Here is a 27,825-nt window from a genome sequence, read left to right as displayed (position 1 = left end):
GTATTTATTTAAGGTGTCCTGTGAGTTAATGCCTCTGGCTCGCGATGTGGGATTTTTGCTTTTGCGCAATCTGCAGTGAATGGGCCAGGTGCAAAACAGGGCCACGCGCGCGCACACACACACTTACACACACACACGCACACCGCGGCCAGATGACGTTGCCATTTGTTCGCGGAAGTGGCTTCTGTCGTGGCCGCGGAGGGGGGGAGCAGGGGGAGGAGGAAGGGAAGGAAAGGGAGAGGAAAGAAGAAGTTTAGACCCATCTCTCATGAAGTTAAACTAAACTACGAGGCGCCCGGCGGACAAAACCAACGACTTTTTTATGTTCGTCCTGTTTGATGAATCTTAGCTGAAGTTTGTGCAGCAGCTTGGTGGGCAGGAGGAGGCAACTCGAGGGCAAAAGGAGGAAGAGAGCTGGTAAGTTGTGCTCGTTAAAGTTGACCACACTTTTTGGGGCATGGTTATGGATTGTGTGTATGTGTGTGTGTGCGCGACAGTTGTTGCACATAACAGAAGTCTGAGGAAACAGTTCACCTCTGTGTGTGTGTGTGTGTGTTGGCCACAGGGAAGCATTGTTCTGCTTTTTGTTAGGCTTGTGTTGGGTTGAGACTGCTCAGTGTCGTTGTAGCCTGTCAGACTGCTGTAGACATGTAGTTAGCTCCTGATCAGACACTGTACACACACGTTAGCTGAATGTTTCACGTCCTCGCGCTGTCACGACGACTTTTCACGCTGTTATTCGAGCCACAAGTCTCTGTAGCTGCCAGTTTAGCAACAGTATGGAGTCAGAGCCCCCTGGTAGAGCTGTGCAGTCAGAGCTGTGTGATGAGCAGTCAACACACTGGCCTCTTCCAGTCAATGAGTGGAAAATAGGTCATTTCAATGTCTTCTGGTTCTCTATGATACACTGATATTCTCAGATTATGGAGAGATCCTGGTTGATCATGCTCATGATTTCAGGTCTTGTCCACAGATTGTGACCTTTTTTGGGAGGAAGTGGCATCGGTTATTTAAAAATGCCTTTTGGTATTTGGGTTTTAGTATCAGTGTAACTTTCACTGGCAAAGACGATGCCTGCCTTCTTGGGAGATTTAGCTGGCTTCAGAATAAATGACTTACTGCAGGCCTCTATGTTATTATTGTTAAACACTTAAGTCTTTCAGAGCAGATGACTTACACCATGTGACTTAAAAAAGAAAGAATTGGGTTCAAAGCAATGGGAGAAAGTTGTGTATTTATTGTGTCAATCACATAGATTCCTCATAAATATTGTACCATGAGTAACTTTTTAATTCAAAATAGAACAAGTTGTAATTGACTGTCCCATGCGCTCTTTTTTAGGTATATATTATATATATATTGTGCATGTATGTTTGTGTTTGTATACATATGCATTCATACACATACACAAATATACATATATCAAGAGAACAGATCAGAGAGCGAAAGAAGAATATTCTTAGTTTGAGTTAGAGCTGAAATCATCAGGCGATTAATCAATGAGTCAGTTTTAATAACTGCTTATTTTGATCACCAGTTACCTGTTTGAATCATTCGAGATGAGGGAAAGTTCACTTGGTCGATGTTCTTCAATGGAAAGATTTTCTTTTTCTTTTTCTTTTTCTTTTTCTGACTGACACAAACTCGACCCCCATTTGATATGATTTTGTCTCAGGGCCCCTGATCTGATTGGATTTGTGCTTCGAGTTTGTTATTACAGAAATTGCATGTAACACAACCAAAACAGACATATGCTTTGTCATGTTGCTACTTATAGATAGAAATGTCATTAGAATGAGTTGCTTGGGATCTCCCCCCCACACACATTTACCAGGGAGGTCCCCTGTCCCCACTTTGAGAACCACTGTTAACAGTCAGTCAGACAGAACAAGTCATTTCAAAATGTCACCTTTGAGAAATAATGATTGTACCCTAAGTGCTGGGATTCCACCCTGTACATAGTAAGTTGCTGGATGATAAATATTGGCTGCTACAGGGCCCCTATCAGAGCTTCAAGTGTAGCTCACATTCTTTACTTTACAAGATGTACGCAATGATTGCAGTTTCTGCAATAGACACAAAGACATGCTACATGAATGTTATGTTCCAAAACATGTAATGATTCTTTTTAAATACTTGCCAGTCAATGGCTAATTATGACCTACACAGTTAATCAAAATATAATCAAAATGACAATATGGACGAGTGCATTATCCAAATTGCAAGAGGCTTTTTTAACAAGGTAAAATGTGTGACAGAACACCATTATAATAAAGTACTGTATTGCTACAGAGATGTGCTGGACTGCAAAAAACATGTCTTATTGGTACAGAATCCAACAAAAGTCATGTCATCGCGATTTCTGTAGCTTTTTTTTTTTTTTTTTTCCCAGCAAAATGAAAATTGTGATGTAGAAGTAATACCACTGATCGTGAATCGTGTTTCCAGTATCTAAAAATAATCACAATATGATTTTCGTGGCCATATCATGCAGACATTTTGAGTTGGCCCCATGTACAGAGGCTGTGTACCTGCCACAGAGGCTTCGTCTTCTCTTCATCAACCCGGGGTTTGAATCCGACCTGTGTCTCTTAGCTGCGTGTCATCTACTCCATCCCGTTACCTATCACTCCTTCAGCGGTTGTGTATCTATGTATCTATCTATTCTGACATTTAATAAACAAAAAAAGGTAATTGAGAAAATAACAGTCCTAAAATAACATTGATAAAGAACAAGGTCCTGGTAGTGTCAGAGTTGCTGAAGCGCTTCAGGTCAGTGAATCAGCTACAGAGGCTATCAGTGCCCGCTCTCTCTCTCTCTCTCTCTCTCTCTCTCTCTCTCTCTCTCTCTCTCTCTCTCTCTCTCTCTCTCTCTCTCTCTCTCTCTCTCTCTCTCTCTCTCTCTCTCTCTCTCTCTCTCTCTCTCTCTCAAGCGGACACAGTCACAGTAAACCTACAGTTATGCAGCACCACTTCTTACAGCCTTTTACTTGATGATTGAGGTGACTGAGAGCAAGTGGGCTCGGTGCTCTTATCAGGGTCAGCCACACCACTGAGACCAGCATGCCCTGACATGATATTATATGGTGGAAGTTATCTCTGCTGATGAAGTGGAAGGGGAAGAGAGGGTCCAATCAACAGCTGATCCACAAAAATGGGAGATTCGGACACATGTCAGACGCCTGACAAACGCAAGCACACACATACACATACACAAGGACAAAAAAAGCAACACAAACAGAAGGACAGCAGCCGGTACGCAACCTGTCAGTCAACGCGGAGCATCTCGGCCGCTCTATCACAGAGTTGGCACAATCCAAAATCCACTTGATTAAAATTGGATCTGTCCAATTCTGCTCAAACCGTATCAGTCACCAGCGAGAGCTTTGGTCCTGATTGACGGCACAGCGTGACACTTGTGACTGTCACAGCTTTACCTTGACAAGTAACAGGTGTGTGCGCTTGTGCACGTAGCAGTACACTCACCCACGAACGCACACACACAATCATTGCAGAAATAAGCTTAGATCTCTTTTTTGTAAGCAATGAATGTTAGCACCGATATTAGCCTTGAATTAGTCTTGTGATACTTGAAACCTAGCTATTGATAAAACACAGTGGTACGGCACTAAGCTGCTTTAAACACGTCAAGACTGTTGACAGGACATAATGTGTGGGTGTCTGTCCATGTGAGGATGTGTTTGTCTGCGTATTTGTCTGACGTGTGTGTACTATATCTGTCGGTCTGCCGGTGTGGGGGTACATTTGTCTGTTGTGCTTGTGTCTGGTGTTTGTGCACATGCGAGTTTGTTCTGGAAACGAACTGTGGGAGTTTGTTTTTCGAGGTCGTAGCATGTGGTTGTCCGTCTCTACCTCGACACAATGGGACCGAGGCTCGGCTGTGTTTCCTCCTGCGCTGCTCTGCCGAGTGCAACATGCTTAAGTACACCATATGAACCACAGTTTGATCAAAATCATGTCCTGTGTGATGTTCAGAGTGAGCAGTTAGGGGTTTTTTTGTTTGTTTTGTGCAGGCTCTGATCATGCTATTTTCTTTGACATGTACAATGTATCCGTGGGTCTGTTGTGTCATGTGCTTCAAATTGAGCAATCTCTCTTGTCTTTATCATAGTCAATCTCTTTTTCTGCAGAAAACTGAGATTATGTTCTAAGGAGTAACCTCTTTCTTTCAGTTCAGTGCTCCAACGCCCATTTATGGCATGCGTTATGTGTTGGTTGTGAGGCTTAAGTTGTTACTCTGCCAATCAAAGGTCACTTAGGTTGATATCAAGTCTGGAGCAGGCCAAATTCTCACTTCCTCGTCTGTCCCTGCCAGAGCTGTTATCTATGTTTTATGCGCTTGATTGTTCCCTATACTGATTTCAGAGAGTCTTAAATCATCACGCTCATGACATTGAAATATTTAACTACTTGGAAAGTACTTTTGAGACGGAGAAAGTTTTTGATTTAGTTTTGGAGATGCAATATGAAAAGATGAGCGATTTAAAATCAACCGTGTTTTTTGAGCTGCAGAAAAGACAGGGTCTTGGAAATCTGATTTACTTAAAAGAAAGGTATAGTAACACTCTGAGATAAACATTAGACTAGATTACACAATTTGAATCGTGTATGCCGTATGTGCTAGAGATAATCCAACAAAAAAAAATGTCTTTTCCAATTCTAAAACCTGAACCTGCTGGTACCGATCTGATATCAGTGCGTGCCTTTTATAAATCACTAACTAATACACAGAGAATATACAGAGTTTGGGAATTTTATTATATTTTATCTAGTTTGACAGTCATTCATAACTGTAAAAGAACACAAATATCAACAAATGCAAGTTTGCTGAGGCGCTTGAAGATAAAGAAGTCGCTTGGCTTTCCACTTGTCATGTAAGTTGGATACAGGTGTACAGAACACTGCTGGGAAGTATCAGGCTCCAGTTTCAGGGCTAATAAATAGTGTGATATTGGATCGGCACATAGACAAGTTTTCATTGGTACAGATCCAACATTTAAGGCTGAATCGGGCATTTACATTACTGGCTTTGGTATCAGAGCAACCCTGAATGAATTTATTTGTGTTTGCAGACCAAGAGCTTAAAAATATTTTACCTTCTTATAAACATTGTAACACTGTTGTTGTTTGCTTCATTGAGACTGCTCCTATCCAGTTTTCTTTGAGCAGGAACAAGTCTTCAGTTGTGCTAGTTATGACCTCAACCCGACAAACGACAGTGTGGTTAATAGTTACTGTGAAAATCAAATTGGACTGGGTTTTATTTTGACATGTTTTGATACTAGTGTCTGTACAATACGTGTACAGGTATGTAATCTTAAAGGCTACTTTGCTCTGGATTGTAAAATGCAAATATACCTGAGTTAAGGTGTCTGTACCAAAACAATACTATTTAGATACCTTGCTCTGTGGAATGTTAACCTCCTTCTGTTGACCATAAGCAAGCCAAACTTCTTTACCACATCAGCTTGTGATGTTTTAACACAATCAGCCATGAAGTAAGAGAAACTTGAAAGTTTTGAACTATGAATAATGACTAATGACTGAGAACAGATCAGAGGATATGCAAATAAAAGCTGACAGAGCAATATATGTTGCATTTTGGCACTTTGAATACTAGCTGTTACACACACATTGAAGTTGGCACTTCCTAGTATTAGTGTTTGACAGGGAACTCTAAGTGAAGAAATAACAGTCTGTGACGCATAAACCGTTATGGCAAGGAGGGGAAGTTGTAAGTGGAGAGAGCCAGAGAGTGGTGGCAGGAAGGGAATGATGGAAGGAGATAGAGATGTGTGGGAGTGTGGTGAGACGGGATGGTGGAGGAGGGGGTGGTGGCACAACCCAAAATAGCCAGCTCACATGTTTGCTGTGTGCGTGGTGAGCTATGAAACCAGCAGGAAGGCCTCCTGCTGAATGCCTGGCTAATCTAATGTTCACCCTCACCCCTAATTTTTGATAATTTGATTGCAATCTTGCTGTCTGTCCAACTGTACGTGTGTGTTTGCACTTCTCTTCCAGTCAGTGAGGTTTTCCCCTGTCATTTCTGCTCCCGCCCGCCGTTCCCTCTACGCTCATCGTCTTCATCATTGTCTCTCTCTTGTCTGTGTAATGTGAACTGATGTTAGACAGCGACTCAGGCTGGCGATACTCCAGCAGGGAAAAGGTCAGCGACTAGGCCCGTTTACTCATTGAGACACTCATTTTTTTGGCCCCAGTGTACGCAAGGGGGCGAGGAGTGAGGCGGGTCAAATCAGATTACACACACACACACACAGACTCACAAACACACACACAGGCAGAGAAACAGTATAAGAGCAGACAGCAGATGTGGCCCTGCAGCGTGTGCATTAGATTCAGAGATCTGTCTCTCGGACTGTTTCATCTAATAAATGCTGACTATCTGCAGCTTCCACACACAGTTATTCCATCGGCTTCATGCCGAGAAACAAAACGCACACTCACAAACTCGTGTCAGGCAAGCCGAGACACAAACAGCCTACACATGATGTCCTTTCAGTCAATTCCTTTCATTCCACAGAGTGTGTTTCAACATGCACACGGGATGATTGCCTTTCTCCTACCACTGTTGTTCTTTCTCTTCTCACTTTCTGTCACGTTCCCTCACTTAATCATGCTCCGGCTCTGTCTTATGCCAGTGTTGTGTCTCTGTGTTCTCAATCAAGCGGCTTGTTTATAACAAGGAGGTCCCATGACCCCTCTCCACAGCTGATCCTGGGAGCAAAGCATGCTGGGAGTCAAGTAGCTACAAGGGCGGCATTGGAGCGAGCTGTGATTGGCTCCTTGAGTTTGTGTCTGTGTCTGTGTCTGTGTGTGTGTACAGTGTGCTGATGTGCACTTTGGTGTTTTTAGGGTTACAGACCCACAGGCAGCCTGTGTTTGGCCGATGGAATATATGGTAAGACATTCAAATGATAGCCTAGAACCAGCTGGTCAAAAACACAGTGTGACACGGTGGCAAAGGGGTTGCTTCTTCTCACCACAATGTATACCCAAAATAAAAGGACAAAACTCATGTCTAATATGAAAATCAGTGTTCCTGATGGTATTTTGACATTTGATGCGAGGTTTAAAGGATACATTAGAGGAAAAGTTCAACAAAAAAGGAAAATTCAGTCGTTAAATGCTCAGCCTCATGCTGATGGAAAGTCAGGGGAAGTTTCATGACCACGAAACATTTCTGGAAAATCACAGGAAAATGGTGTTGCAGCAATTATGCAAACAACAGAAGTACACAGAAGGCACTTTAAAATGTAATATAACCGCACAAAAAAAACTTAACGTAACTACAGCTTGCTACACCAAGCCTCCTGAAGCTCAGAGATCAGAAATTGATTTTAAAAGACATTATAAACATCCCAAGTGTGGTTGAGCTTGTACACCCATTTCAGATTGGTGTGTGCTAACATTCTTAACTTAGCAGCTACAGTGAAGATTTTAGCCTTTGTAGGGTTTTATTGATAGTAAAGCTTCAGAGTGATGACAGGAAACAGGGTGAGAGGGCAGGGGGGAGGGTGACATGCAGCAAAGGGACCGGGCCGGGCTTGAAACCCGGGCTGCTGCAGCGAGGTCAAAGCCTCTGCACATGGGACACCCGCTCTACCAACTGAGTGGGGAATACCCCTAAAATAATCTCTTTTTAAATCAATTTAAGGATCTCTGGGCTTCCAGAGACATTGATTATTTTTCAGTCCCCATCTATTCCATAATTTTGCTGTGAATCTCCAGAAATGTCTTGTGGACTAAGAAACATCACCCAAGTTTCCATTGGTGATCAGATAATGACTTAACTTTCATTTTTGGGTGAATGTTTCCTGTTAAGTTAACCCTCCTGGAATTAATCCATAACCCAGTTGTCTCCTGAAATTTGGTCTTACAGTTAATGAATTGTGAATTTAGGGCTGCATAATTACATCAAACAGGCTCTAAAGTAGTTGTGCAGACATTGTGAATGCAGCAGTTGGAGTGTAAAAAAAATCACAAAATACAGATACATTTTTTAGGACATTATGAAATAAAACTTTAGTGAGATGTGCCCCAGTTCTTTATTTTCAATGTATTATAATTCAGCTTTTATTAAATGATGATATAAATAAATATTAAATTGATGTTTCAGGCTTTTAAATAAAAAAGTGGAGCTTTGACCCATTTAGATTGGTTTCTCAGCAGCAGTAGAAAACTAAGGCATTATTAAAAAGATTTTAATCAAATAAAGTCTCATAAGGAGGAGTTCGGTGTGATACATTTTATTGTTGCATCCCTACCAGTGATTGAGTAAACAAACAACTTTCTGTCCTTGTTTGGCATCTTATGTCGTTCACGATTTTTCCCAGGCAACTGTCTAAAAGTCAGCTCGCACGCCATGAAACTTGAAACCAAAGCAGCAGTGTTTAATCACGCATGAGTAATTGTGCAGCCCCGTGCATGTACATTTATCGTGGTTTGAATGAGTAACTGTTCGTGTCAGCTATTAATATGAATTCTTGATGGCAGGAAAAATGTGATTCATTTTTAAATGGAAAAAAAACATCTTTCTGTCAACCCTAAGCCACGATGTGTCGTGTGTTTCACTGGTTACAGGCGACGGTGCAGGCTACAGGTGGAGGGGTGCTGTCTTCACTGATCACTCTAACACCAATCGCATCCAATCATATCTCCGTGTGGTATGCAGTGATGGTTATTACCTTGAATGACTCTCTATAGCTCCCTGCAGTTCTCTGATTTTGATCCTTGAGTGCACTACTTGACTACAAGATGACTGTGCAGTGGTCAAACGGAGTACTGCAGGGACTGTATGTTGGGGTGTCAATTGAGGACTCCTTGCCCAGTATCTACTCTGTTGGGTTTCCTGTGTCACTCTATGGGTGGTTTCCTCCGCTTTCCGCAACACTGCCTTCTCATCAGATACGCTTGAATGTCGGATCCAATCTGCGGGATCTCTGCTTTCTGTCTGCCTCTACAGAATCGCTCAGTTGATATTGTGCTTGCCTGGTAATAACCTGTCCTTTTCCCCCTCGAGAGCTCTAGTCATGTAGCAGCACAGGGAATATTTATTATGTGAATGCCAGTCTGTCTGCTTTCTGTTTTTGAATTTGTCCACTTTCATCAAGGTTATACGGAGTGACCTCATGTCACACTCCAAGCAGCCCGTGCGGGGAGGGTGATCCCTCTTCCTCTTCCTGTCTCCATTCTCTCTCTCCATCTTTCTCTCCCCCCTCTTTCACTCTGTTTCTCAGGTTACCAAACATGAATAAAGGAGGAGCCATGAATAGCCAACATGGACAACCTTTCCTCCCCACACATGTACACACAAACATCCCCCTTCCCCTCTTCTCCTCCGTCTCTTTTTTTCTCCTTTCCCTCCGTTCTTCCTAGTCCTCATCTCCCCTCTGAGTGTGTGCATTAACGTGCAGGAGGGCAGCATCTTGCTGTGCATACACATGTACGCTGCTAAATGACTGAGGCTGCAGAGATGAGGTGGGGGGGAGGGGAGGAAACAGGAAGGAGGTGGGATGGGAGGTGGGGAGGGCAGAGGCAGCAGCCATGAGTGTGAGTGTGTGTGTGTGTGTGTGCGTGTGTGTGTGTGTGTGTGAGTGAGAGAGAGAGAGAGATGGTAAGAGAGAAAATGGGAGGCAGCATCACCCACCCAGACTGGGAGGAGGGGAGGACAGACAGCGTGATCGTCCCTCTAACAGACAGAGGTGGAAGGAAAGTGGGAATGAGAGACGGACGTGAGGGGAGAAGAGGAGCACAATGAAGGAGTGCCATTGTCCATCCTGGCAGCGCTGCCTTTTCACCATCTGCTGAAATAGAGAGAGAGAGAGAGACAGAGAGACAGAGGAGGGAAGAGCCAAACAGAGGAGAGGATAGATGGAGAGGAGCTGCCGGCAGTGACTTTGTGAATTAATCGAGCGGAAGAGCGGATCAGAGGAGAAGCACGTTTTTTTCAGGGAGTGGACGGACGAGGGAGCCAGAAAAAGGAAGGAGAGGACGGATGACCGGACAGTCTGTGGCAGTTTAAACATTAATGTGGCTCTCTTGTGAGCCCATCTTTAGATTAATCACCATGGATTATCTACTGTATGCTTTTTAAAACCAAAAAAAAAAAGAGGAACTACTGTTTCTGCTTTGCCATTCATTAAGAAAAAGAAAGAACTCTTAGGGAAATTGATTAGACTCACTTTATACAGAACAATTTGAATTACTTTTCTTTGTTTTTCTTTGTAAATATAGACTCTCTTTGTGACTTCTGATTTTCTATTCTCTTTGGGCATAAGATCAACTCTGCAGGATGTTATACAATCATTATCTTTGTTGACTGCTGCACAGATATTCAGGTTGTTTTTATGCAAGTTTTCTAAACATCAGTGGGTTTTTTAAATACATAAATCGTTCGTGTTCTTGTTGTTTATTAGAAAGTGATTATTGTTCTTTTGAATTAATATCAGACGTACAGATTTACATGCCCTAGTCGAAGTCAGTGCATGTAGCCGACATGGGATGTCAACATTGATCGGGTTTTATGGCTGGCGCGACGCCGGTCAAACTTTGATCATTTCCTGAAACCTATTGATCTTTGGAGGAGTCTGTAGTTTTTCCTCCTGTTGGCTAAAAAAGAAGCTCTAACGTGGAGCCTTTGATGCAGCACCTAATTGCTGTCATGTGATTTGACAAAGCAGTTATCTCTTTGTCTGAAGATTTCTGCGGCTGACGGGACTTTTCGGCATATACCCTCCGCAGGCATCTCTTTTAATGTCTGTTGCCATAGCAACGGGCGGCAGCTGCAGACAGAACAAGATGTAAAGTTGTTTTTTCTTGTCTTTATCTTTTTAAACTGGTGCTGTTCCATTAGGCATTTGTATATATTTAGTAGATAAAAAGCCACAGACTTGATTAGTCAATGGTTGTGTGCAGTTTTTAGACTTTCTATCTCAGACAGGGTTTTTTTTCCATGTCTTTACTAGACAGTCTTTGTCTATGTGGAGCTCGGCGGTCTCTGAGAATCAGGGTTGTTTCAGGTCACCTGTCTCCCCCTCCCCATTCTGTTTGTTCGTCTCGTACGCATCGCCTCAGCTGCACTTGTCCCGATCTCACCTTTTGTCAGCAGCAGCTACCATCTTCATCAGTCTAGCTGATGTGCATTATCAGGACTGACTGGATTAATGAGATTAACGTACTGATTTCACCTGTACACATCATTCCATGCAGCTGCTTGGCCCCGAGACCACTAATCACTGATCATTAGGCTGTGTTTGTGACAGTCTTTTCCTGTTACTGCCTGTGTGTAGGTGACTCAGGATTTCACCTCATGTAGAGGGTCATCTCCTCTGCAGTCACCTGACCTGCACTGTGTTCTGTGCACTAAAACATCCTCAGCAGCAGCGTGAGGGTTAACTCTGCTCAAGGAGCACTTCAGCACCTGTGTATGAGAGCAGAACACACCTGGATATTCCACTCTAGTGTTAACATGTCCATTTATGTTGGATTTTTTTGCCTTTCAAGACTAATTTCTGGTTTTATTAGGGGCGCAACAGACTGTTTTGTTTATTCTGCATGCCCTTTGATTGTCTGAATACCGGGTGTCTTTTGTGACTACTTTTCCAGCCATACTTCTTTACAGCTTTCTGGAGATTATCCCAGCCTGTCTGGCCGTGCATGAGTGTGACTGGATCCTCCATGGTGCTTTTTGGCCAAGACCAGATGGATGACTAGCTAGAATTGCTAGACAATCCCTCCGTGGTGCTAGACTGGTGTAGGCGACTGTTCCTTTGCCATGCTTCCAGCGCCCACTACAAGCTGGCCTGCTCTACTTCAGACACTGTAAAGTTCTGAAATGTTAGCGAGTGGAAAAATCAACCCTTTTGCTTGGCATCGCTGAAACCTTGGTGCCAAATTTATGACGTTCTGCAAGTGGTCTAGGCAAGGTGTGTGTAAATCTTTTGCTCGGCTGCAAGGGAGTAAAGGTCAACAGATTGTAAATATGACTAGTGCCTCAATAGCACTGAGGTGTTGGCCAGCAAGCTCACTGCAGGACTGTAGGTGTAGCCTTCCCTGTTGCTGAGGTCAAACTGCTGCAGGCTGTTTTGTTTGTGGAGACTGTTAACGTGTAGAGACTGTTGCTTTCCTTCTAGGTTGGTCTATGCAGAATATGAGAGGTTATGCCTGTCTTTACGGTAGTTTGTAGTAGAACCGAGAGCTGACCTGCTGCTTGATAAGCCCTGCCTTAGATAAAGAAGGAAGTGGGTCCCGAACACGTCATAAGGGGCTGTGTTAACGCTTCTCTCTCAGGTAACTGACTACGGTCTGGGCTTGTTATTTGAACCAGGCAGTAATGAAGTAACAGGGTAAGAGGAAAATAACATAGAGAGATCAGCATAACACTATTTCCAGCTAGTTGAGCGAGTTCATGTTCAACTCTTGACGAGCCTCCAGCACCATTCAGGGAACCCTGGGTTGTGAGTTCAAACCGGCGCAATCGGGTCTCGTTAGCATCATAACAAGCCCACCGGTAATCGTCATCAGCCAATGACCTACATTCTCTGGCGTTACATCACCGCCGTGCTACTGCAGTGTGTATCACTGTACCAGACACAGACAACATCTCAACCTACTACTATCTTATGGTGCTCCAGTAAGAAAAAAAACATCTAAACCGAGGTGGCCAGTTTTAGGAAACACACTTGAACCAAGGCAGCCTCACTTGTTTTAGCCATATCAGGAACTTCAGTCAGGAACGGGCTCTTCTTAGCGTGCCCAGTCTTAAGTACTAACTTTTTTTCTTTCTGTTTTCTACTGGTGTCTAAAAAGGTGACCATGCCTACCCTCTAGCCATCCTCAATCTTAAAGTTCGAGAGGTAGAAAGGCAGGGATCACCATTAACATATTAGACAGGGGGACTGTTACGCAGGACAGCCTGGAGAACGGGCGAGCAGACGAGGGAGGGGGCGAGGGGGAGCGAGAGATCATCTGGAAGAGGAGAGAGGAAGTGGTGGCGCGGGAGAGGGCGGAGGCATTGGAGAGACAGAGGTTGGCAGAGTACATTGTGTGGAGGAAGCGAGAGGGCTTCCAGGAGAAGAGGGGAGACAGAGAGAGGGGACAAAAGGGTGCAGAGAAAGGGAACGAGGCTGAGCCAGAAGTTATCTGGAAGAGGAGAGAAGAAGAAGAAGAGGGAGACGCAGGGAGGGAGAGAGCGAGGGCTATTCAGAGAGGACATGAAACCATTTGGAGGAAGAGGGAGAGGGAGTAAAAGAGGATGCCGGGTGCATTTGAGAATTAGGTGTTAAAGAAGGTGTGCTGCGTTGGATACTAGCCATACATCAGTAAGCCTCCTCTCTCTTCTTTAGCAGTTCTAGGCTTCGTTGAGCTCTGCAGGTGCTCACTGTAGTAGCAACCAATTGGAGCTGTGCAGTGTGTGTGTGTGTGCGTGTGTGTGTGCGTGTGTGTGTGTGTCTGTGTGTGTTGCTGCCACGTTAGTGTGCGCGTCCCCCTTTGCGATCCCCTCGTTGGCTGCTAATAGGATTTTTATGGGCCTCTGTCAAGCAGGATAGAGCTGCCAAGGGGACTTGCTTCACACGTGCATGCATGTGCGCACGCCAGCACACACATTCACAGATAATCTGAGAAGCATTGTGGGCAGGAAAGGTTTATACTGCCTCACACGCATGTAAACACATCACGCACAAGTGCGTACCCCTCAGAGCAGTGAGACACATGCGAAGGGGGCGTTGAGAGACAATCACTTGTGTTGATTCTCCATGGTGCTGGCAACAGCTGGATAACCGGCCCTCGCCGAGAGGCTATTAAGCTGGGACAAGATACTCACAGATATTGTTTTACATTCTGGAAAAAACACCAAGATGAACACTTTGTGGAGAGCTAAGAGCATGTCATCATCAGTCCCTGGGAACACAGTGAACATGGACACAGATTTAAAAGTTAACTGATGACAACATGATCTGCACTAGTGCACTGAAAAGAAACTTTTTTCATCTGCATTTGACCAGTAACTGGGACACCCCACTTTTCCTCTGCACCTTTTCTCGTTCTGCATTCATTGCGGGGGAAGCTGTTTTTGAAGCAGTTGGGTTTCAGCTGCCTGGTAATGAGCGGAGGACCGACAACCAGACAGATGGATGCAGCTTTTGCGTTCAGGGAGACAGACAGATGGCTGTGTGTCCCTTTCGAGAGAAACTTTGAATGCTAAGACAAAGAGACTTTGATTGAATCACTAGCTCCTGTGTGGACTTGCCGCGGATATAAAAACTGACACTGCAGATTCATTATGGAGCTTGTCCCAAAAACCAAGTACACCCACTTTCGGAGTGAATCGCTGAGCTCAACTGATGAAACAAACTCCAATCCATCTTCGTTCCCTCCTTCCAGTCCTGTTACCCCGCTCACTCCCTCCCCTGGTTTACCTTCCTCTCTCTCCTCCTCGTCTCTCACTCCCATTTTGCCCCCCTCTTCTCCCCGCCAGGCTGAGAATAGCCCCACCACCCTCTGCTCCTTCTTTCCCAGGATGGGATCCCTTCGTCTGGGTGTCTCTGCCACCCTTCTCCCAGGACTCAAGGCCTCAAACAGGCCACAGCACCCTCAGGCGCCCGTTGAGTCCTCTGGGGACGACAGGAGCAGTTCTAGCTCCTCCCCTCCCCTCCATCACCCACTTCCCCCTCTAATTGCTCCTTGTCCCCCTCCTCGACCTCCTCTGCAGGATATGAACCGGCTTGGAGGGGCGTCCAGGAGGGCACGGGTGGAAGGAGGGCAGCTGGGAGGAGATGAGTGGACGCGCCATGGCTCCTTTGTCAACAAGCCCACCCGTGGCTGGCTGCACTCTGACAGTGTCGTCAGCACCGCCGGTGTTTCCTACACTGTACGGGTAAGTGGCTGTCACACTCTCACTAAAACATATAACTTTACACCTCTCTTTCCTGTCAGTTTCTTTGCACATATACACACTTATATAAATGACCCAAAGAACACCATTACTTTCTTCCTCTGTTGTGTTCCATATGTCTAATGGGACTGTGATGTAGGAAATGTCTGACACTAATGTGTTGCCTTCCTGTTTCCTGGGCAGTACATGGGTTGTGTGGAGGTGCTACAGTCAATGCGAGCGCTGGACTTCAACACCAGAACTCAGGTCACCAGGTGAGATGACATGCTGTTATCTGCTGTTGGTAGAGGAGGCATACTATGATGTGCAGAGGCCTTGTCCTTGCTGCAGCCCCCCCACCCCATCCTGTTTCCTGTCTTCTCTTAGCTATCCTATCAATAAAGCCATAAAAGGCCATAAAAAATACTTTTTTCTTTTGTTTCTATAGGTTTCAGATCATAACACAGGGGGGTATTTGTCAAGGTCTAGTTAGTCTGATTTAGTTGTATGTCGCAGTGTGTTTGTAGAGTGCAACCAACTAAACAAACCACATCTCACCCTACCCTATGGTGGCTGATAAGAATTTAAACACTAAGAAAAGGCCCGCTCTAGAGCCAGTGTTTGCATTGTCCATTCTGTGCTACTGTGGAAACATGGCTGTTCAACATGTCTCGGTAGAATTACACCTACACAATATTGTTTTAATATGTTTATATTTTTATTTCAGTAAAAAAAAAAAAAATAATAATGATTCACACCTATGCACTTTTCATGCTGGACAAATAAAACCCAATGACACCCACTAACATCTTGCTTTGATGTCATTGGGAAAAGGGTGCAACTAACATTTATTACAGACCATTTTTCAGGCCTTATGACATGTGTTGATGTAAAGAACATTGGCGCATGAATATTTTTCCATCTGTTTTTTTATTTGAGCAGCACTTGAACATCATTCAACAGACTGAGGCAAAAGATCAACCACTGTATCATTGTCACTGTCCTCAGTGCTGCTTTCTGATCTTCTGTTGTAGGCGCATTTGTGAAAAAAACGAAAAATTCTATAAGTTTTAGTTTTATTTGACCTTGATACGTCAGCCGCATACAAGCACACACACACCTCTCTTATATATTTGCGGCTGCATCCTTGCTGGCTGCCTGTCTGCTTCTGCTCTCTTTTTCTCGCTCGTTTCCTTCTATGTTAGTGCCTGCTTGCATATGCATGCTTGTCTGTGTATATACGCGCCTGCAGCTCTCCCAGCCCCTAAATTAGAATGTACTGGAATCCTGGTGGTTTCCTTCTGGTTTCCGTAGCACAGTTGCCAGGGAGGGACAATAAATTCAATCACCCGCTGCCAGATCTAGTTTAATTTGCATAATTGTGAGTCCGGGAACGTGTGAGGGTTAATGACATGCTATTGCAACTCCCGCATGCTGTTGATGTTGCAGGGAGGCCATCTCTGTGGTGTGCGAGGCAGTACCCGGAGCCAAAGGAGCCCAGCGCAGGAGAAAGGTACACACTACGCACACAAGCACACGCCCTTACAGGCCATTATTTATTTATACAGCTTAAGTGGGAAGGGTTTTCTGGATAAGAGCTAGATTTAGCTTGATTGTCCACTCTGTGGTCAGTTGGCTATTCGGTCACACACTCTCCCTTACACACAAACAGATCTTGATTTAGGCTGATTGTACACTTCTGTGGTCAGTGGACTACTCGCAGGTAATTACCAATCACTCTCTGGTCTCTGTTTTCCCTCCCTCTTGTCACAGGGGAGGCTGGAGAGGCGGAGTAGTAGCTTGTGTGGAGCCAGTGTCAGGCCAAAGTAGCACTACAGATCAGCAGACAGAGCTGAGCTGCCAGTCTGCTGTTTAAAGACTACGTGTGTCTGTACAGCCTTCCTGTAAAACTAAAAACATCCACCCAAACAGTCCATAAACAGGTGGCTAAATCCAGCGGCCTGTTGCTGTAGATGGTTTTGACCAAGGAATGTCTGGCAGAGCAGCACACCAGACAAAACACAGTTATAGGATGCAAACCAGAATAGATTAAAGAAGTCTAGTCCCGAGGATTTGGCTGGACTGAGGTTAATGTGGCTGAGCCTGTGCATCCTGTCCTGATGCTGTTTTTCTCACAGCGTCCGCCAAATTTTCTGGAGCATGGATGAGAGCCATGAGAAGAGGCAGGGGATTGGGATAAATGGGCTGGCACAATAGCGCTGGCGTGGTCTGCCCGATGCTCTTGGGCCAGCCTACAGTATGCGAACTGTCTCGTCTACTCCCTGTTGGTCACAGTTGGCCTTGGAGACAGGATCACTTTCACAATCGCAGCTGTTCTTCCCTCCCACACACACAGGCATTTCCACACATACACCCACGCACTCACGCACAGCCAGGGAGCAGTCAATGGGCTATCGTGCCTTGTTGAAGTTTTTTTTTTTTTTTTAAATGGCTGGTTCTGTTTGCACACCTTGTTTGTTTCACACTCAGGGACCGCATCTCTCTCCCTCGCAGCCTTCCTCTCGCTGTCTGACCTCCATCCTGGGCAAGAGTAACCTGCAGTTTGCTGGCATGACAATCAGCCTCACCATCTCGACCAGCAGCCTCAACCTGCTGGCCTCCGACTGCAAACAGGTTAGGCTAAAACCAGCTTGCTCTTGAAGATGCTGCTGTGTGTCTTTTTCTCAAGAACTGTGAGCCAGAAAATTACTGTTTGAGCCCAGTTGTTGCCAAAGGTATGTTTGGTATCCAGAGTGCAGTTGTGCCTGTGCAGTGTTTCCTGAAGTAGAGTGAACCTGAGGATCTCTGTTTGTGGGTTTAAGGATAATGCAGACTTTCATCTTAAGAATGTCAATTCTCATAGATTGCCATTTATATTTCTATTTAATGTTAATATTATTTGCCTTTAAAAGCGTGTGTCAGTGTGTAAGCTGCATTGGTGTTGTTAATTACATTAAAACCAGAGCCAAGCAGAGAGAGGGTTGTGGTTGACCATCTTTTAACCCTAACGAGGAATCAGCTAGAGTTCAGTTTGAGTTTGAATGTTGATGTTTTGATAACCCTATGAAGCTACTGTAGCTTACTAATAATGTCACCCTACTCCTTTTAAAACCCTTGGAGCCAGCTATAGCTCTGTGGAGCTGGATAACTTCAGCACAAATTCATGAATTTTATCAAAAGTAATGATGTAACTGCTGTAGTAATGAGTCCTAAAACCTGGAAAGCAGTTAACATTTCTGCACTCCCAGTTCTCTCGTTTCAAAATCAGTGTTTTTTTTTTTTTTAATTGGCTGAAATAAGGGGTTACCAAAGGCTGAGGACATCTACATGTTTTCTTCTACGACATGAAATACATAATTAAATGTCCCACAATTTAGTTGTAAAGCATTTCTATGTCTTAAAAAACTGTGGCTTATCTACTCACTAATACGTCTTTACAGGCCGACTTCAGTTACAAGCTATTCTAACTCTAATCTAAAACTATGACATCACGAAAAGTTTGTAGAAAACATGTATAGTAATTGTGCAGCAGGATGCTTAGAAGTGGTGACGTTAAAGTCATGCGACTGTGTTGTCTGTTGATAGCTTTTTACTTCTAGTGATTGAATTTACGCTTTCTAAAATCATAAAAGTGCTGTTCATCTGTGAAGATTATCTTGCTGAACAAAACGTCTAGGTATCATAAATGTGTTTTTGACACAGAGATTATTTTCGGCAATAATCTAAAATCCAATTGAAAAATCCTGTAAAGCTTTTTGTTGAGGGAAACCGGGATGATGCTTACTTGAGGGTTAGCCTACAAAGATACGTCACCCCTACAGATCTCTGTTGTAGTAAAGATTTTATACATTCACTGTCTGGATCAGAAACCTTTTAGAGTTAGATATCAGTGGCAGTGTTTTCTTTCAGTGTCTCCCGCAAATGCTGGTATCGTTAAATCTATAATCAATAGTTCATTATCATTTTTTCAATTGAGCATTTTTGACATTGTAATCCATAAAACAGTTACCTTTTGCTTTTTTATATGGGAGGTATGTATTTAGCCTATATTCAGTCAAATTAATGATACAAAAAGATTTATGTTACCATGAATTTCACAGTAGATCGGACCTTAACGATTTGAAAAAAAAAAAAATTAATGGATTTTCACATCCAGGAAGTGTCTTTATAATCCACAACCTACTACTCAAGGTACTACTTCTGTGATATTTTGGGCCATTCAAGGGATTCCCAGTTAAATTTAGAGTTTCTCTGGGTTGTTTGCCTCGTTTATCCTGCATGCTGCACAAATCCCTTATAACCGTCATCCTCATTCCTCCATCGCCAAGGGGCAGGATGTGATCCTCCTCTTAGACATCTAATGAGTTAATAGCTGCTGAATGATGTTTATTTCTTCAGGGAGATGGTATACAGTAGCAGGGCAGTGCGTACACATTAACACGTAGCGTAAAGATACGGGCCGTGCACATGTACCCATTCAGAAATAAGAACCTCAGATACAGACCACACATTGTGCACAGGGCATTAGCAAGTGTCGGTGTTGTTATTGATCCAACATGGGCGGTTGCTGCAGACTGTTAAAAAAGGTGTTCCATCCATTTGTCCCTACTTAGTTTTTATCTCAGCTGCAGTTGATGCCGCTCAACGGAGGAGAAAAGCACTTTTCTCTGTAATGATTCCACATTTGTGTCTCCATCCACGTGCTCTCATCTCACTTCCCACATACTTCATGTCACCCACGTGCTCTCCTTCTGTCTCTCTCTCTGTATCCTCTCCCTCTCTCTTCCTGTCTTTCTTTTTCCTCCACAGATAATCGCCAATCATCACATGCAGTCCATCTCCTTCGCTTCTGGAGGAGACCCAGTGAGTCACCCAACACTCTCTCTCGCTCTCGCTTAGCTCAAATCTCACTCTGGCCTTTTTCCATCTTTCTTCAGCCTGCATATCCTTCCTTCCTGTCTTCTGTCATTGTCTATTCCTATGAATACCACTCACCCCCACTGCTGCCTCCGTCGCTGGTTTGCGGTCCCTCTCTTCTTAACTTGATCTCATCACTTCCGGTCTTTTCTATTTCAGTTCAATGTATGTTTTTAAACTTCTCCCATGACTTCAAGAGTGCAGCTTTATCTCTTATTTTCTTCTTCCTTTTTCAACCTCTCTTTCCTGAACCTGCCCTTCACCTTTTCCTTCTATCAATTTTTCCCCTCCCCTCCTCCCCTAACTGTCTCCCCTGTCTCCCTCAGGACACGGCTGAGTACGTAGCATATGTGGCCAAAGACCCAGTCAACCAGAGAGGTGAGTGCAATGACACCTTCACTCAATATAGACACTATAAAAACTCATATTGCTGTGTTGCTGACTTTTTTAAAGCTCTTGGTATGAGTAGAACTCTGATCCTTTGGTACTTGTGTTGCAAATAGTCCCTCCATTTAGTCTCATTGGATGAAACAGTTGGTGAGATTGCACTTTCAGCAATTACCATAAACAACTATGGACAAGCCATTTTATTCACATGTAAATAGATTCAATTAAAAAAAAATTGAAACAGCTCTATTCACTATTTTTTTTTTATCCCCCTTTGAATTTGCTACACCGCCCACTGGAGCTTAGACAGTACAGACCGTGTGCAGAACAAAGGAAGAAAACAGTACATTCACCATTATATAGGCATAACAGGTCACAGGAGTGTTTTTAATTGTTTGACACAATCTGCTTTTTTTTATGATTATGTGCAAAACATGTGAGTTTGATTTCCCATGCCATGATGGCGAATGGCAAAAAAAAAATACTATTCTTTGGTTTGCAGTCAAAGAGCTCAGCACCTGAAAGAAATATATTGAAATATCTTTGGGGATACATCATGTACATCAAGGTTCTACTACCTCTCAAAAACTCAGAGCTCACGTGTCCTTAACGACTCTGTATGGACACTCCCACACAGGGTTTAAAAGCCCACGACTCCCCTCCAGTTACTTAGAACTGAAGAAGCATCTTGAATGAATGTGCTGTAGCTGAAAATCCGTTTTCTACAACCCTGATTACAAAAACATGTATATTTACAAAAGTCAATAAAGTTTATCAGTTTGACCATTCAAAAGTCTTTGTGCTGTATTCAATTGAATACAGATCAAAAATGATATGCAAATATAGCTTTCTGTTTTTAAGATTTACACAGTGTTCCATCTTTCTGGGAGTCAGGGTTGTACTTTGCCTGCATGCTAATACATTTGTCTCACTGCATTCAAGTACATGTTGCTCTAGCTTTCTTATTAGACATTTGTGCTTCTTCTCCTTCAGCATGTCATATCCTGGAGTGTTCAGAGGGTTTAGCCCAGGAAGTCATCAGCACCATTGGCCAGGCCTTTGAACTGCGATTTAAACAGTACCTAAAGAACCCGCCCAAACTGGTCACGCCTCATGACAGGTAGATGCAAAAAAAAAAAAAAATCACTCAAATGAGCCCAAAACATGGGCTTGTGTTTAGATTTTGTCACCCTTAATTTGTTTTTCTATCGGCTTTTTCTTCCAGGATGGCTCCGTTTGACGGCTCCGCATGGGAGGAAGAAGATGACGAGGCTCCTCCGCCTCCTGACGTCCCTTACTATAATAATTTCCCTGGAAAACAGCCTCCCCCTGGTGGACTGATTGACATGAGGACCCGCCCAGGAGCCACGCTGGTGAGAGGAGTGCACGCAAACACAACAGGCGGATGAGATACTCATACACGCGTTTCAACACATCCAAACGCTGCTCAGACTGCGGTTAAGAGATGATGCATTTGTTAAGAATCCTTTAACTACACAGCTTATGAATCAGAATTGCCTAGAATTGTAAAAGGCAGTGGTAACCCATCTGGGATAACTCAATTTGTGAAAGACAAATCATCACTGACCTTGTTGTAATCTTTTTAATAGGAATTTATTTGTGTCTGTACACCAGAGTATACCCACATGTGGCTGTGACTCATTATTTGTTTATATGCTTCAATTTTTGCAGCCTTATGGACAGCCAGGTCAGAATGACATTCACAAGCAACCGCTGCCGCCTCTGCCAGGTGAGCTCTGTCTCTACCCGTCTGTCTGCATCTTCTGGAGAAAGACTGCAGCTACTATTACAACAGAATTCAGTTGCACATTAACTCCATTTTTTCTTCTCTTGATGATTTGTCTTATTTGGTAGGGGGAGATCCAGTATACATAGACTAACTGAAAACAGCTGTCCCATGCAAGTATCATTGTGTTTATAGCAAATGCTGATTTGCAAAGTTCGGCCTGAGAAGGGCTTTTATGGAAATGAGAAAATATAGAAATTGCGAGTGGTTTCTGTGAGTGTGGCAAGAAACAGTAAAGCACACCGTTGAAAACATTACATCAAAAAAACTAGACATGACTACAGGCATGTTGCTGAGTTAACCAGGAGTTGGTAGCTCTCTTTAAAGTCGTGAAGTAGGGAGTTCCTGGACTCGTCTCTTTGTCTTGTCATGTTGTGTTAAAAATAGGGTTGCACGATATGGTGACTCATGATTAGCGGGAATGCATAACAATCTTCATTTTCAGTAAAAAGCTTTTAAAATCACGATGTGACATTTGTTCGGGTGTGTACCAAACAAATGTGGAGAACAAGATTTGTACTTCAGGGCATCTCTGCAGCGTCCCAGTTCTTCATCACAACACTGACCTTTTCCATTAAATTGCAGCCTCTGCGGTTTGGATATTGCACTTGCGATTTCAATTATATGTTGATTAATTTCACAGCCCAATTTTTAAAAAGTGCTATTTAATGCTGATGACAGTTTTGGAAGATGTGCCTGTTCCAGTCGTTTACCAGTGTCTTCATTTTTTTTTTTTTCAAGTGGGAGCCAAAGACGGGGGACGAGAACTGTTCGATGACCCTTCATATGTCAATGTGGATAAACCCCGCCCCCCAGTTGCAGCCAATGGAAATGCTCATAGAGATGCTTTTGACATGAGTAAGTGCATTACTTGATCTATCTCTTCCGTCTTGAGAATATTATACCATCAAGTGCTGCAACAAATAATCCATGAGTTGCCAATTATTAAATTAGACTTCAACTATTTTGATAATCTGTGTGATTTTTAAGAAAATAAAAATCAAATATTCTGATTCCAGCTTCTGAAATCAAAATATTTTCTGGTTGCTTTACTCCTACAATACAATGTTTATCTTTTGGGTCGTGGATGAAACCAGACATTTGAGGACGTAATCTTATTTTATTGACAGATTAATCGGTAAAGCAAATAATCATTAGTTGCAGCCCTAGAAAAATCAAGTTAAAATAGACTATCTAATAAAAAAAAAAAAAAAAAAAAAACACTGACTAAGTGCAGATACGTAGCAACCTTGCTGCCAAACTACATAACCACTAAAGGTAATAAACATGATTTCTTGTAAATGACAAGTGTGTGTGGGTTGTATTCAGCATCACTGGTGACTCAAATATGCAATTGTTTTACCATGTAGAAAGAACAGGGGTTAATTATTGACTATGGAGACGAGCAGAGTCGTGTGTGCTGTACATTACATATGACGTGCTAATTGAAGAGCGGAGCAGCCTACAGAAGGCAGTCCTGGAGGAAGATAAGGGGATTAGAGTGCCTTTGTCCATTACAGGGGCATTTTATGTGACATGATTGGTTGACTGGGTAAAGCCTTTTCACATTAAAGACGCAGCCCACTATCAGTGTTTGGCACACAGCTGTCAGAAACCATGTGGTTCACTTGGACAGTCTTTCTGAACAGAGATTCAGCCCATCAAAGACGAAACTCCATTTTCTTATGTAGGCATGCTTTTTAGGTTTCCTGCAGAGAAAAACAATCATACAAATCTGTGTGTACTTATTTCTTAAGAGCCATTTGATGATGCCCTGGGGGTCTCTGTGACAGCAGCGCCCCCGTTGGTGCAGCAGTTGCAGTGTGAGGCCTGGTTCCACGGCAGCTTAAGTCGCAGGGAAGCAGAGAGGCTGCTTACCAGGGATGGAGACTTCCTGGTGCGAGAGTCTGGGACCACGCCCGGACAGTACGTCCTCACGGGACAGCAGGGGGGTCAGCCCAAACACCTGCTACTAGTCGACCCAGAGGGAGTGGTGAGTTTGGGTGGGAAATGGAGAACATGAGGGCAAGAGAGTATAGAAGCATGGATGGGCGAAGGAAAATACTTTAATTAAAATAATTAATTAAAATTTTATTAAATATTTTAATATTTTTCAATCTTTTTTTTTTTTTGTCTTTTAGGTCCGTACAAAAGACCATCGGTTTGAAAGCGTGAGTCACCTGATCAGCTACCACATGGACAACAGACTCCCCATCGTATCAGCTGGTAGCGAGGTGTGTCTGCAACAGCCAGTGGAGCGCAGGGCCTGAAATCACACACACCAATGAATTAACTCCACCAAATACACATGCACTCCTGCAGCAATCCAACACGAGACAAACATATGCTATATATACACACGACAACACTACACTCGACACACATACACAAGAATACATTATGCACACACCATCGCAAAGAAAGCCAAAAAAGAAAAAATAGAATCAGCAGTTTCTCTGCAAAATCTCGCTCACCTGCTGCTGTTGCCACCTTCTCCTTTCTGAACGCCAAACTGTGACCTGCAGTCTTCGACCCCACCGACTATCAGGCGCATCCCTCCACAATGGAGAAGCACTGCTGCAATTTCTCAACAGCCTACTGTGAACCAGGGAGGAGCCCTGTGCTACTTGTAGAACGGGGCAGAAAAAAAATGCAATTTCCTTTTTCTTTTCTTTCTTTTTTTTTTTAAGAGGAAACAAATCTTAATTTGCGATTAAGGAAAAAAACAAAACAACAATAACGGAACACTTTACTAATACATGGAATCGTGTGCAAAAGAAGTTGTGGAACTGAACAGTGACGAAAGGAACTTAAATGGGATATGGAATGAGATTTTCATTCAGGGAAATTATTTCCCTCCTCAGACTGTTGCTGGAGCATATTAGGCAAAAAAGAAAAAGAAAAAAAAAACTGGACAGAAGTTCTTAGTTGAAGAGACTTAACCAGGTTCGAACATAAACTCTCCCTTCAAGTGTCACTAGAGCACTTCAGCAGCAAACCTTGACTTTGTTATGATTCTACCTGGTGAATATGCATAAACGAGTTTGCTTCCAATCTAATCAGGAGGGCCATCCAACTCCCCCGCCACTCCCCTTTTAAGGACTTTTTGACTTTGACCCTCAGAAAGATACCTGGTGATGAGAAAAGCCTGTATGCAAAACTGGGGGACTGCTATGCCAATGACCATCGTATGTGTTTTTTTTTTCCTTGATTATTTGTTTCTGTCTGTATTCTTGGGACTCATTACTTATCGGACATTCTGAGTTCAGGAGGATCGAAACAGCTGTATCTCCTTAATCCCTCTGTACACACACACACCTTTACAACACACACTGTCTTCACCAAAGAACATGAACTTGGTCGCTAACGGCAGAGAAAGCCATGATAATTATAAAGAAAACTGTTTTGTGTGCTTACAGCATTGGGAGAAAATTTAGATGGAAGGAAATGTATATTAAAATGGGCCTGTTTTAGAGGGAGGAGGAATGTACGTGACTGTGCCTGAACGCCTCATCAAAAATGAGATCCTTCATGTAAATTGTGCGTTAATGTCGCTCACAAACACAGTAACTACTACATTTTGAGAAGCATCGACCAGATCACTTTTGACCTGTTGCTTTTCCTTGACATCTTAGTATGTGTTTGCATTGACAATCTATGGGTTCAATCTTTACAGAGTTTTCTGACTGAAAGCAAAACAGAAGAGTAGTTGAAGGAGGTCCCTTTAAATTGTGGCCGGGGAGAAATGTTTAACAGTCCAAGCAATGAACTTCCCTCTGCAAAAAAAATGATGCAAAGTAGCCGGTTAAGTAATTCTTGCGTATTGTGATGTTTCTTTAGTTTTAAATCACTTGAGGGAATAATGTCCTTTTAAAAAAGTATCAAATGAAGTGGTTTGAACTGAACATAAGGACATAAATGTTTTTGGAGCATTGCTAATGATGAAATGCTTAAGCCAAATGTTTTTCCTCAGTGTGCTGTTTTCACAAACCTTAGAGGATGCGTGTGTGGGGGGGAGAAGTTCACTCTGTAGTCTTCTCCTCCCCTCTTCCTCCTCCCTCTGTTCATGACGTTGTTTTTTTAAATGTCTTTTTAATCGTGCCTTGTTTCTTCAATGCAGTCACGTCACTTCAATGCAGTCACCTTATGTACTTAATTCAAATGTAGTCGACTACAGGAGAATCTTACAAAAAGCCTCTCAGTTAAACAAAGACTTTGCAAAAATGACACTCCAGTAAACACACACAAAAACAAAACAGATCCAGTGATGGCAATCTCCTCTGATGCACATTCTTGCATTCAGCTTATAGTCACAGATACTTGATGTCACCATTCAGGGGGGATATTTCTTGACCATCTGTAAATAACATTGACTCTTGAGTGGTCTGCTTATTATTGGATTTTTTTTTTTCTCAAAGTGGTATGATTAAGTACTTATTTTGTAAGTAAAAACAGAGCCAGACACCACAGCGCAGAGGTAACTCTTCTTAAAGGGACAGTTCAACCCAAAATCAAAAATATGTATCGTTTCTCTTATCTGTAGCGCTATTTATCCATCTACATTGTTTTAATGTCAGTTGGGAAGTTTTCAAGATGGCAGCTGTAAAAATGTCTGCGTTCTCTTCGATTCTAATGGAGCCACATGGCACTCGGCTTGTGGTGCTCAAAACGCCCCCCACAAAGAAATACGTTTGCAAAACTTGCCAGTGATGTCTGTCTCCCGAAATCATGACCTGGTTACTCAAGTTAATCGACAGCCTGGTTGCAAGCATTTTCATAGGAACTATTTTCTTTTTGTCAGACTGTGTTAGAAGGAAGCGTGAATCGCCGCTGAGCTAGCTACCATTACAGCTCAGGCAATGGGGGTGCTATTAATGTTTACATCCCTGTGGTCACAAGCAGGAGCCTCTCATCCATGAGTAGATGCCTAGCTATAGAAAAAGAAAAAAAGCACCATCTTCTACCATTATATTCAAGAAAAGGCAGACATCTCTACAGCTGGTATCTCAAAAACTCAAAACAACTCACACCAAAATAATCTAGATGGATAAATAGCGCTACGGGAAAGACGGGCAAAACATTTGATATTGGTGTGAAATGGCCCTTTAAAACCAACTGAACTAGTTAAAGAGAAATATGAGATGGGATCATTCAGCCTAAACCTTAACCTGAAGTGGGCTCACGTGTAATCTTAACATGCACACACCACATACTGGAGTGACAGCTGGGTCAGTCAGACACACTCTCCATGTTCAGGTGTTAGTAGGTCAGAGATAGGAAAGCCAGAGCTTTAAGTTCTGCTGTGTGTGCTTGTTGTGTGTGCATGCGTGGGTGCGTGCGTGCATGTATGAGTGTGCTGAACCAGACCCACCGGACACTCTGCATCATTAGTGAACTCGTCCCATGTTACCATCGTTTCATCACAGATGCCTTTTGTTGCATGAAAATCCTTTCAGAAGAAAAAGAAAAAAACCTTGTTTGTTTGTCGTTGGTGATGGTGATAGTGTTGATGATGCTGTTGTACTTTTTAATTTGTGTCTTTGAAAGCCAAAGGTTACTTTCAAACTGTGTGCACAGATATTGATTTTTACTTTATATGTTTGTTTTATTACCTTTTTTTGTTTTGTTTTTAGGGAAACATGTTGGTTTACACCTGTATCTGAAAAAAAATAGATGGCATATATAAATACATATATCATTCATCTCTCTTTGTGAGTTTGCCTTTTGATGAGTGTGTGTTTAGCCTCAGTGTTTATCCCCTTGCTTGATAGGTTTGCAAGATTTCTTTCATTTTTCCATC

The 27,825-nt window shown here is 43.1% G+C and overlaps 1 protein-coding gene across 6 annotated transcripts; it reads left to right on the top strand.

Moving 5' to 3' along the window:
- Positions 1–205: 205 nt before the first annotated feature.
- On the top strand, positions 206–27,727 carry shc1 (SHC (Src homology 2 domain containing) transforming protein 1). Of its 6 annotated transcripts, none has more exons than XM_037073715.1 (14): positions 207–417; positions 6,895–6,940; positions 14,753–14,917; positions 15,119–15,189; positions 16,364–16,427; positions 17,405–17,548; positions 19,724–19,777; positions 20,158–20,209; positions 21,212–21,338; positions 21,444–21,591; positions 21,911–21,968; positions 22,767–22,883; positions 23,783–24,018; positions 24,167–27,727. In XM_037073715.1, exons 2-14 carry the CDS (start codon positions 6,929–6,931, stop codon positions 24,293–24,295), a joined length of 1,377 nt encoding a protein of 458 aa, XP_036929610.1. In that variant the 5' UTR covers positions 207–417; positions 6,895–6,928; the 3' UTR covers positions 24,296–27,727. The 6 variants fall into 6 exon arrangements, with proteins under 6 accessions (XP_036929614.1, XP_036929610.1, XP_036929612.1 ...); XM_037073718.1 differs by having other exon boundaries at positions 208–417; positions 17,429–17,548; XM_037073719.1 differs by lacking the exon at positions 19,724–19,777 and having other exon boundaries at positions 206–417.
- Positions 27,728–27,825: the final 98 nt, after the last annotated feature.

The sequence above is a fragment of the Acanthopagrus latus genome, chromosome 17, assembly GCF_904848185.1.
Source record: "Acanthopagrus latus isolate v.2019 chromosome 17, fAcaLat1.1, whole genome shotgun sequence".
NCBI classification, from domain to species: Eukaryota; Metazoa; Chordata; class Actinopteri; order Spariformes; family Sparidae; genus Acanthopagrus; species Acanthopagrus latus.
This window is presented reverse-complemented; position numbering and strand designations above follow the sequence as displayed.

Bases quoted from the DNA above. Each gene is read 5' to 3' on its own strand.
- shc1 (XM_037073714.1), top strand. From the start codon at position 14,324: ATGGAGCTTGTCCCAAAAACCAAGTACACCCACTTTCGGAGTGAATCG. The intron at 14,918-15,118 runs GTAAGTGGCTGT...TTTCCTGGGCAG, and splicing joins GTGTTTCCTACACTGTACGG to TACATGGGTTGTGTGGAGGT. The intron at 21,969-22,766 runs GTGAGCTCTGTC...TTTTTTTTCAAG, and splicing joins ACCGCTGCCGCCTCTGCCAG to TGGGAGCCAAAGACGGGGGA.